At 45.9% G+C, this 12,169-nt stretch overlaps 1 protein-coding gene across 3 annotated transcripts in view; it reads right to left on the bottom strand.

Moving 5' to 3' along the window:
• The window catches only part of FLI1 (Fli-1 proto-oncogene, ETS transcription factor), a 113,801-nt gene that overhangs the window by 18,755 nt on the left and 82,877 nt on the right, over nucleotides 1–12,169 (bottom strand). For all 3 annotated transcript variants that reach the window (XM_025894029.2, XM_073903965.1, XM_025894031.2), the window contains one exon: nucleotides 11,118–11,183. In XM_025894029.2, the coding sequence (XP_025749814.1) occupies nucleotides 11,118–11,183 (66 nt within the window). The remainder of the gene's footprint in view (nucleotides 1–11,117; nucleotides 11,184–12,169) is intronic.

Here is a 12,169-nt window from a genome sequence, read left to right as displayed (position 1 = left end):
TGGTAGGGATGGTGTCAGGGCACAAGAGTTCAGAAACAGTGGAAGGTGCTTATTCTAAGAGGCCAAATTCCAGCTCTGACTTCCTCTCGGGCTCCATTGCCCAGCGCAGGCATATAGGAATCAAGGAGGGTGTGTGGGCTGGGGTGGCTGGAGCGTCCTGGCATGTGTCTTTAAAACGCTCCCAGGCGATTCTGCATCTTTCTTTCTCCTCCTTGAGCACCGGGGGTCAATGTAGCTTACAGAGGCAAGGGATTGCTTATCTGTTGCAATGCGAGGGACATTTCACAACTAGATTTACTAGCCTTGTGTCTATCCACCCTTATTGTAAAAATTAAGTTTACAAAGCAGAGGAGCATAGGGGAAGGGAGGAAAAGATAAAAGAAGACCAAATCAGAGAGGGAGACAAACCATAAGAGACTCTTAATCATAGGAAACAAACTGAGGGTTGCTGGAGGGGAGGGGGATGGGGGGTGGGGTAACTGGGGGATGGGCATTAGGGAGGGCACGGGATGTCCTGGGCACTGGGTGTGATTTGCAACTGATGAATCACTGAGCTCGACCTCTGAAACTAATAATACACTGTATAAATTTAAATTTAAAAAGATACATTAAAACAATTAAGTTTACTGCAATCCTCATTGATTGACAGAGTGTTACTCAATATATCATTCCCTTTTCTAAATCTCTTCTTTTTTCCCCTTTATTCGTTTAAGTGTCATATTGAACACGAAAGAAAGTGTAATGTTCTGTAGGTGATAAAACATGACAATGACGGGCGCATCTGTGAAACCACCTCACATGCTTCTGGAAATGTAAACACTGAGGATGCCGAGTCAGGTCCCCGATTTTTTGGACCTTAGCCGGAATCCATTAGTCTCACCTCATCCTCTCAGCAGCTAGGTGACATCAGCGGCCTGGAAGAAACGGGCCTTTCCGTGGGCTGACGTAAGGACTAGAAGAAGCAAGTGTGGAGCCTTGTCCCCACCTGGCAGGCAGGACGCTGCCGTCACGGTCCCTGCGGGGCTTCCTCCCAGCTTTGTGATGTGGGATTAACCTCTCTGTGCCCCGGTTTTCGCATATGTGAAGTGAGAAATAACAACAGTGCCAACTAAACAGGGCTGCTATGAAGTGTAAACGAGAAGCGAATAGAAAGTTCTTGGCGTGTGTCAGGCCTCAGTAAGTGCTGGCTGTTATCATCATGGGGGAAGGCTCTAAGAAAGGAACGGAGGGTTGAAGGGAGCAGGAGGTCCATTTTCCCTGCGAAATTACCTTTCCTTGGCTTGGTGCTCCTCTGCCTCTCTTTGCAAGGGAACATGTAAACAGAGGGCCCAGATCTGAAGGGCCCCCAAGGGGAGTTTGAGCTGATCAAAAAAGGGTGAAGGGGAGCTATCATCTCATGACTGGAATCTGCTCCTGGCAAGCTCTTCCCTCTCCTCACGGATGGGATTGAGCACAGCTTCAGAGGATTTGCCTTGGGGTCAAGCGCAGGGGAAATGAGAGGCAAGGTAGAAAGAAAAGGCAGGTTCCACGCCACCTCTGCAGCAGATGAAGCCAAAATATCGCTCTCATATTGGGAAACACCACAAACGGTTAGTTGTGCAGTAAGCTCTTGGGGAATAATTGAAGGCACTTTGCCTATAATTTTTATCCATCGACCCAGTGGCCTTGTTGAAGACACAGTCCCCACCTCCAAGATGCTTCAAGTCTTGCAAGAGAAAAGACTATTATGACGGAATCTGTTGAATGCTAAATTGGGAAAACAGTGGGTACAAGCAAAGCACTGTGGGAATGGGGGGATGACCATATTGAGGAGATGTTGTCTGACCCAGGCCTCAAGGGTCGAGGCACATTTCTTCGTTAAATATTCAAATACAACATGGCGCGTGTGGGGTCAGGGGAGATTTCAGAATGTGGATTTCTAGGACATAGACTGGGCTAGGGGTGAGACAGGGAAGAAGGGTGTGTGCCACTGGGCAAACCTGTTATGTCCCTGCACCCCGAAGGGACTGAGACTGTTCTGGGACTTGTGCCTGTGGATCCTGCCTAGCTGAACCTTGACAGCCTTCAAATACACACACACACACACACACACACACAGAAAGGCTGGCTTTTGCCTCACAATCCCACCGTGCTGTGGTAGCAAAGTCAACTGATCTGAGTAAGTACAGGAGACAAGACTGAGAAGCACACGCTTGGAACTCTAGAAGGTCACCCTAGTTGTGTGTGTCTGCCCCGTGCCAACCCGGCGGGGGGTCCCATGGTTGACACCCATCCACCTCTGAACTCTCTCCTGCAGTGTGATGTATGATGGTCTCTTTCTCTAAAATAATCTATCAATCAAACACAGACACTGAGGAGAATGATCATGGGAAGATACCTTTGCTTGAATACATTTAAAAAAAAAAACCCTCAAAGGAATAAAACATACAAAATTTGAATTATTCCTGCGACAGAGAAACTCCTTCAAATAAGGGAATGCAGTCCTTAACTGCAACTAAAGGAAAAAAAGAAATGTCCCAACAAAATTCCTCTGTACCTTCCTCCCACAAGACAAGGGCACAATACTGAAAGTCGCCGGCCTCGTTATTCTGGAACAAATTTACACTTGTCTTAGGAAACAGGCTAAGTGTTTCCAATAATTTAGAGAAAGCATGTCCTAGTTGCTATGTGTAACCCACACATGTGTGATAACAGCGCACGCAGCACACCCATGGAAAAAAAATAACAGTGCTTTTACTTAAGAGAAAGGAAGGATAATGGTTACTTAGAAAGTGTCCCAGACAAGCTGTCAAATTGAATTCAGAGAGCTGGAGTCTGACTCCGGGACAGGGCTGGCTGGCTAAATTCCCTTGGGATTGGGGTTTCCTGCCTGCTACAGTTTGGAGACAACCATTCTTTGTTTCCCAGCTCGCTCGCTCGCTCTCTCTCTCAATCTCCCTCTGCTGAACACACACACACACACACACACACACATACATACACACACAAAAACATGTAGCTCTCCAAAGAGGGTCAGATCGAAAGCAGACAAAACATTAACTCTGGAATTTCAAAGAAAAACAGTTTGAAAAAAATAAAATGGAGAGAGCAAGCTACTGTCTATTCTAGAATCATAAATCTTGCCTTTGGACCACAGAAACAGCACAAGCTCACACACTCTCTCACACACACACACACACACACACACACACACACACATTCAGCAATCACCCCTACTTTGCTAAAAATGGATTAGAGGTATTTCATCATAAAGGAAAAACACAGAATGACAAAGTTCTTAACGGGCCCTCCTATGAGGCCTTAATACCCTCAAATTTTAAGTGTATGTTAGTTGACACAGACAGAGCCTGTTGGAACCATATAACCTGCTATATAAGAGATGTTATTTACTCCCTAAAAATAACAGGAGATTACCTCACAGTATTACAGGCCTTTTCCTACGGGTACACATGTTCCAGACCAACCCCCGGTGTGCTACCCTATCCAGGGCATGCCCACGCTGAACACCATGCTCACCCACCCTCCTGGAGAGACACCACACTCAGGATGCTGCCCAAAGCCCACCCAAGTGCTGAACTCGAACACATGTCACCCTCATTCAAGATGCGATCACACTGTGCATAGCTTTAGGAATAAATATTCTGAACTCATCTCTGCTTTTTTTCCCATTGAAACAAAGTTTCTCAAGGCAGCTTTTAAATTATGGAAAATTTCAGAGGTATAGAAAAGCAGAGTGAAAAGTCTATGGAACCCCGGAGGGCCCTTTATCCTCTTTAACAAGCATGGACTCATGGCCAATCTCATTTCAGCTCTACTCCCACCTACTCCCTCTCTTCAGCCCCCAGTATTTTGAAGCAAATTCCTGGCTCTGGGTTCCTTTTCAGAGCTTCCTGTCCCACAGGGAGACCACCCAACCGGACTCTGTCTTTCAGTTTCACGTAAGCCACGAAGACACCACTCAGGGCTTTTCCCTCCCCACACCCCTATCATACACTGAGGCCTTGGTCTTTCCCCAAGGCATGCTCATATACCCCCAGAGAAGCTCACCTGGGCTCCTCCCCCAAATCCCAGCCTGAACCCTTCTGGCCCCCGCACTGTAGCCCCCAGGGGTACGCAACAGTGCCAGACACACTGTCTGGTGTCTTTGGGGTTGACCACCTTCCGCTCGTCTCCATATCCACTCCCAGGACTACTATGCTGCATATCTCCAAAGGCCTCCCATCTTTCGCTCCAACCTCTAAAATTCAATCATAAAGGACACCCCAGAGAGCATGTAAATGCAGGGGGAGTGTCAAGATTTGGTGCTATATTACCCATACTCCAGTATACAGTATTTAATGACTTACTGGACTTATCTGTAGTATCTCTGATTTTGAGCCCCTTGACAGTAGGTGCTGGTTGCACACCAGATTTCTGGGGCTCAGCCTAGTGTCCCAAACACGGTAGGTTCTTAATAAATGAAGACGTGATTGAATAGGGTGGAGGACGGCATGAATCACAGAATTTTGGTCCGTTCCTGACTAACGTCCTGAGTGACTTCAGGCTCTGTCCCTTGCCACTCACTGCCTGTGTGGTCTTGGCTGGACCCAATCTTCTCTGGCCTCACAGCTCTTCTGTCACATGAAAGGTTTGGCGGGGAGGACGCGCAACGTTAGCACTGAATGATTTTTCATCTCTCCATTACTCTCAGAGAACTTCTTGGATGTAGCATGTATTTTTCTGATTGACTATATGCAATTTCCTTTTATTCCTTAAGAGTTCCACGTGTATCTCCTTAATAAGATTTTAAGCAACTTGGATGTCCCATTGATGGTATTACCGTGCCATATGATGTAGTAAGGTATCCTTCTCAACGTTCGGCACAGCGTCAACAATGGTCAACCCTCAAAACTATTCTAATTCTTTTGCAATAATACTAATTATTATAATTCATGGAGCTAACATATGGAGCATTTATTGGTATGTGAGATACCATGCTAAGTGATTGGTGAGTACTATCTCAGCCCTGAAGGGGTGCTAAAAGTGTCCTCATTTTAGACAGGGGAAATTAATGCAGCAAAAGTAAGTGACTCGTCCAGGGTCATACAGTCTGAGTCCAGAGCTTGAGTTTCTAATCAATATGTTCTAATGTTGAAATGAGAGATGAACACCTGCTTTGGGTAAATTTGGGGCACTAATTGAATAATTTAATTGATTTACATTTAAAATATCGTTAGATGCTTGAATTAAATATATTGAGAGGACGATGTGAGAAACAGCGTGGTGGGAGGAAAGAGCCCAGAGACCTATGTGTGAGCCCTGCTCTACCCTAGGACCTGGGGGGGACTTCCCATGAACCCCTATAATCTACAGAATGGGAATAATAATAATAATACCAGCCCTGCTGTCTCAGGGTGATGTTGTGAGGGCGCAAATGAGATAATGGATGTGCAAATGCTTGGCAAACAATAAAGGGTTGCAGAAAAGGGGCCGTTGCTATGTGCGCAAAGGGGGTGGGGGGCGGAAGCTGCCATCTGGAAATCTCCTTGAGAGACACTGGGCTCTTGTTAGCATGATCTTCAGCGCCAGTTAGGCATTTCTCTACAAAGGACGTGGAAAGGTAGTTGCCCCCCCCCCATACTTAGAGTGTTAGCGGACAGACTTTTTTTCCATTAGCCAAAGCAACTGCTAGAGATGGCTACTGCACAGGCAGACACCCTACCCGCACTCAGGTTTTGCATTCAGCAGCAGCTTCGGAAAGCCTTCCCTGGCTGGAGCAAACAGCTCAGGGCTACACGGGCCCTTGGCAGCTTTATGAGTTCCAGGAGTTAATAAACAAGGAGCTCAATATCCTCTGACTTTTGGAGAGTCTGAGGTATTTAAACAGATCCAGCATGAGGAGCTAAGGAAATGAGGGTTTAGGCATGCAAAGCAGCTCCGAAGGAGAGATGGGCTGATTATTGCATGCTGATTGTCCGGCTGAGAGCACTGGGAGGCCCTAGGGTTTACCCCGGAAACAAGGTGGAGCTCTGACCTGCACCCCCAAGCACACTCCAACCTCAGCGTGGAGGGCAGAGAGAACAGGTCTGAAAAGCCAATGGTCCTGGCTCCGGGACTCATATGTACTTGGAAAGGCCACTTAACTTCCAGACCTCCAGTGTCCTCCTATAAAATCGAGGCCCCAGGGCACCTGGGTGGTGCAGTCGGTTGGGCATCTGACTCTTGATTTTGCCTCAGGTCATGATCTCAGGGTTGGGGGATCGAGCCCTGCATCGGGCTCAGGGCTGGGCTTGGAGTCCGCTTGGGATTCTCACTTTCTCCCCCTGCCCCTCCCAAAATCAAATCCAGGTACCCATACCATGTCTACTCTTTAGATACATATAATAAGGGCGTATACGAGAGGAATTTCTGAGATGTGAAGAGAGGTGCTAACATAAACCTGTCAAATTCTGCGAAAATTATAACATCATCAATGACAATGATGAAGAGAACGAGTCATGATCACGGTCTCTCCACTCAACCTGCACCTTCACTGGCGAACCAACAGATCCTGCTCTTCCTCCACTAGGGGTCAGGGAAGGTCAGGATCACGGCCCAGTGTATCGCTAAGAAAACCTGGGGGCACTCTGAGCTGGGTCCCCTTCTCCCTCCAGTTTGTGTCTGCGCTATGGCACGGGACTTCTCGATTTTGGCTGCAGGTCATGAGAGTAGCCTGGAGAGCTTCAAAAAAAATTCCCGATGTCCACGTGTCACTCCTAGCTATTCTGAACCAATTGGTCCTGTGTGGGGCCTGGGCATCAGTATTTAAAAATTTTTTTTTAAAGATTTTATTTATTTGACAGAGAGGGTGAGAGAGAGAGAGAGAGCACAAGCAGGAGGAGAGGGAGAAACAGACTCCCCGCTGAGCAGAGAGCCCAATGCGGGGCTCGATCCCAGGACCCTGAGATAATGACCTGAGCCAAAGGCAGATGCTTGACAGACTCAGCCACCCAGGCGCCCCTTAAAATTTTTTTTAATTTAAATGTTTCATTTTTTTATTGTGATAAAACATCCCCAACAGAATTGACCATTTTGACTATTTCTTGGTGTGCATTTCAGTGGCATTAAGTACGTTCATTATGTAACTAACCCCTATCATCGGAACTTTTTCATTTTTTTCCAAAGTGAAACTCTGCACCCATTCAAGGACAACTGCCCATTCCACTCCTCCCAGCCCCAGTAACCACCATTCTATGACCTAAGATCTCTATGGATCTGCCTAATCGAGATGCCTCATAGGAGTGGAGCAATACGATATTCGTTCTAGGGCACCAGCATTTTTAAAAAGCTCTCCAAGTGATTCTCTGTGCGGTGCAGACCAGAAGGTAGTGCCAAGCAAGAGCTGTGTATGAATTCATCTTTTGGGACAGAGAACAGCATAGGGCGTGCATGGAGATGGTAGTGGGAAAACTGGGGGGAGCAGGGCAAAATAATGGGAAACATTTCAAGGCTCTGCTGAAACAACATTTAGGCCAGATAATTGTCTGCATGGACATCCAGCGAGAAGGGATGAGCTGTACATGTCAGGGGGACCATCTGGAGCAGAAGATTTCAAACCCTACATCCTGGGTTTGAGTCTGCTGTGCTGTTGACTAGCTGGGGGTGCTCTCCAGTGAACTGCTTAATATTGGTGAATCTCACTCTATCTGCAAACTGGAGAGGATCTTAGCTACCTCTCAGGGATGCTGCCAGGTCAAAAGCAGAGGCAAAGCATGTAAAAGTGTCTACGGTATTACAAAATCCTATCTAGACGAGAGTTGTGGCTGCTATTGTAAATGGGTCACAATTGCTTCCATCCTACTTTATTTTTTAAAGTAGGTTAGCCTTGATAAGAAAGGTCAAGAGAGCACCATTATTTTAACGGGGGCCAATCTGTGACTACAGAATAGTTAATTTAAAGGGGCTTAAAGACTGTTATAAATTAATTTCTAAAATCAAGTCTTACTTCCTGGGCACAAATAACCCTTTGAGAGTGCAATCATTTTCAAGAGACAAGCTGGAAGGGTGATTATGTCATTTTAAAGCAAAAAGGCGTTCTAATTTGATAAGTGAATTGAAGAAGCACTAATAGACATCATCTCCTCAACTTCTTTCCTTTGTGCTTGATTCCAGCACCTGCCCTTTGTGAAGCACAACACACACACACACACACACACACACACACCACACACACACACCCCTCTGGTGCTCTTGATGTACTCTGGGTTTGTTTGGGGCTATGTGTGTGTCTTATTCAAACAAGATGGAGCCAGGGTTAAACTGTGTCTTCTCTTTATTTTTCCATTTATAACTTTAAGTAATAAAGATAGCTATTAGAGAAAAAGCATGCGTGCGGGAGAGAGAGAGAGAGAGAGAGGCAGAGAGAGAAGGATATGGGGAGGAGAGAGAAAAGGAAGGAGAGAGAAGCCTGATTAGCTTTGTCTTGCTAATGCACTTTGTTTTGTGGATGATGGGCCTTTCAGAGCCAGACCACCTCACAAGTGGGGAGGCAACACAGAAGCAAGAGAGCTCAAGTGGAGAGCTTTATTGGGGACAAAAGATGCACCTGCAAAGCACAGACTTAATGGTCTCTAGAGGCCAGGGCCGATGTTGGGAGATAAATGCCCCGGCACCACCTGAATGAGGTCCTGGCAGCGTGTTTGCCTGGATACTACAGTTAATTTATTTCTGAAGACGGTGGTTGCCCAGCAAGAGCGAGCTCTTCCTGCAATAAGCCTGAATAAGCCCAGTGGCATTACAAATGCATGGCCGCCTGTATACAAAAGGGCCAAGGGAAGGAGATGCAGTGTGGCAGGTAGAGGCGAGAGGCTGAAAGCTAAGACCCCTGGAGGAGTAATGAGTTGCTTATCAACGCAGTTCAATTCAGACTTGCTTCTAAATGAAAATCTGTCTTTTAAGCCCAATATCAGATATTCTCTCCTTGGCTCTGTCCCAGAGCCTCACTGGTCACCAGCTAGCTTTAGCCTGTAGAACTAAAAGAACTTTGAAGGATCCCCCTTCCTTCTCCTTTCCTCCCCTTCCCTTCCTCCCTCCTTCCTTTCCTCTTGCCCGCTTCCTTCCAAGAACCAGATCCCTATCTGCAAATGAAATTAACTCATAAGTACACCAGATCCAAACAGAGGGACCCTGAATGAAGGCAGAGCCCTCACCTGTGGCCCTAGGACCTCTCTTTAGAAGCCAAGAGCTCAAGAGTCAGGGCTTGACTCCTCCTGCTTTAGTCCTTTTGTTTGACAGGAAACGAAGATTCAGGGCATGAAGTGATTTCCCCAAATGAAGCCAAAGGTGCCCTGACCTCCAGTCTAATGTCTGTCACTATAATATATTTCTTCCATGACAGACGTCTACAACATGACATTAAACAGGTCAGCAAGTAAAATGTGGCTTGGACCGTAGAATGGTCAATATAACTTTAGTTTTCATGGCAAAATCCAAAAAATCTGATTTGGAAAGGAAAAACGGTAGCATAAATAGGACTGACCCTGGGTGGGGTGGGGGGCAGGGGAGGGGAAGAAAAGGAAACCACAAAAGTTTAAAAGCAGATTCACCATGTCGTATATTCCTTCCCCCACATTTTCTGGTCATCGTCTGATTAGAAATTGCTAACAGTGAACACAAAGTCCTGTGTAATCGATGGTGTGACCACGGCCAAGACACCCAGGCGTTTTGGGTCTGCCTCCTCCATAACCGTGAGGATTCTTAATCAAATGGTCTCTAAGGCTCTTCCCTTAGAAGAGCTGGAAGTTTCTCTGAAAGATTATGCAGTGCTCTACCACATGGCACCTGTATGGAGAACTTCTGCCCTCATTCATTCTCTATTAGAGCAGATGGACATTAAAGAAAAAGTAGTGAAGTAGGGAGTCAAGGAAGAGAGCAATGCCTGCCATACTCCTATTCGTTCTTCAAGCCTCCACTCAAAATTCCCTCCTCCATGGATTTTTTTTGCCTTGGGCAGATTTTTTTCACTTAACATTTTCTTCTCCCTTAAACCAGGTGCCAAGAATTATTCACTTGTTTAAATGCCTGGGATCTAACACAGTATCTGGAGCAATAAATCCTCACAATATTCCATAAATAAGATGCTGAGAGATGCTATTATAATAAAATCCTCACTAGCAAAAAATCATTTGTTGAGGTTGTTTTCTGTCTCTCTCAACCAAACCAAACCAAACCAAACCAACTAGACCAAACCCCCAAATCACCACTTTAAAAATTACTTGGCATTGCTAAAATTTGTGAGGGGGGAAAAAAAAACCCTTAAAATGTGGCATTGCAAGAATCCTTAAAAAATCTTCATTTCATTATCTTCAGCGGAGGAAAGCCCCGACTTACAGCTCTGAAAGGGAGCAGTGAGCTGAGAGCAACCCCTTTTATTACATGGTGTAACAACTTCAAGTCCTATCTTTGATATTATTACAAGATATTTAAAAAACCTTGCTCTATTTTTGCAGCTAGTGCAAGTGGGATAAGCTTTGGTTTCTTGTCTTGTATGCTAGAAAAAACAAGAGATTTGGTGCTTGAAAATCAACAGAGGGAAACCTCAATAAATTGAGTTGGGAGGCCAGAAAGGGGAACCCAGAGGGGGGGCCACTACCACTCAAATGCCAGTTGCAGGAAGAACTGTCAATTATAGACTTCAACAGATGTGTCAATTACCTACCACAACAGAGGACTCTCCAGCAGGAAAGAATCATGAATTACAGGCCCCCAACAGGGAAAGATGTACCTTGCATCTGTCCTATAAGAAATCTGCTACCCCTGCATCTCAGCCAATGAGACAAGTCAGCACCCTGAGCTCTTAACTTTTCTCCAGTGGATTTCCATTCAAAACAACTCCTCCCAACTTCCTCCATCTCCTCCATAAAATGATGTTCCTCTCCTTTGTTTGCTGGGCTTACCTGTGGTTTTGCCATAGCTTGTTTATCCAGAATTCCTATTCTTTGCTATTTCCAAATAAACCCATTTTTTTTCTCATAAAATAACCACCTGTTCTATTTTTAAGGTTAATGGTGCACAGAGTTGGGGTTGCCCGAACCAGTCGTGACAGCATGAAACGGTGCCAAGCCTGGGACTGAAGAAAATGCATGAGAGAACAGACTCACCTTCTTTGACACTCAGTCGTGAGGATTGGTCTGTGTGGGAGGTTGTGTTATAGGCCAACAGTGAACCTGCAAGGCAAAGCAGATGTACTTCTGAGATCAAAGGTAGAAGATGGGATGAGAAACGATTGGGGGGGGGCATTAGGGAAGAGGGACAGATGGCTCCTTGAGAGAAAGAAAGAGTTACTAGAATCCATCTTGGGGGGAATGTACTGGATTCCTGGAGTTCCCGTCAGAGTAAGTTAGGACGGAATACGTGTGGGTGGGACACGCACAGCCCTCCCCCAGCAGCCACATTTACGATTCCGAAGTTCTTGGACATCCAAGCCATGTCATGCAGGAACACAGGACAGGGAGTCTCGCTGTGTGACTGTGGGTGAGTCTAGATTTTGATTTCTTCAGCCGAAAAATGAAGGAGTTAAACTACAGCCCGAGTAGGTGAGCTTTTCTTATAAAGACCAGATAGTAAATATTTTAGGCTTGGTGGGTTAAATACAGTCTCTGTTGCACATTCTTGTTTTTGTTTTGTTTTGTCCATGGGCCAGAGTTGGCCAGATTCGGGCAGGTTTGGCCTGCAGTTTGTAGCTCTACCACACCCTGGAGGAGAAGCTACACAATTCCGGCCCGCTAGGATATCCTGTGTGTTCACGGGCAGGTCCTTTTACTGGTGGGGGAAGTGCTTGGATATTGCTCGTTGTCAGTGGAGGGGAGTGTTGGGAAGGGGCAGGGGGTGGCCGGAGTTCCAGTAGCAACTCTCGGCCTTCCTCTGCAAACGTCTAAGAGAATACAACTGAATGTGAGGCATGGTAAGTTGAATTTTCTGTCCTTCCAAAGGGCTGCTATACAGTCTCTTAAAATTAAACTTGAAGGCGTAACTACTCATTCCACGCCCTAGTCTAGGCATTTTCAGGGATGATAGTTTTTTTTTCTGCTGCATGTAAAAACTCCCCCTTGCCCTTAAAACTAAGCTCGTTCCTTAGTTTCAAAAGAATTCAGGAATTTTGTTTTATAAAACGTAGGCATTTTTGCAGTTCTCCTTGAGGTTCTCCGGGAGC

This window comes from Callorhinus ursinus, unplaced genomic scaffold, assembly GCF_003265705.2.
Source record: "Callorhinus ursinus isolate GAN/ISIS: 27379988/994484 unplaced genomic scaffold, GSC_fseal_2.0 scaffold19, whole genome shotgun sequence".
Lineage (NCBI taxonomy): Eukaryota > Metazoa > Chordata > Mammalia > Carnivora > Otariidae > Callorhinus > Callorhinus ursinus.
Note: the sequence above shows the minus strand (reverse complement) of the source record. Positions and strands in the feature narration are given on the sequence as shown.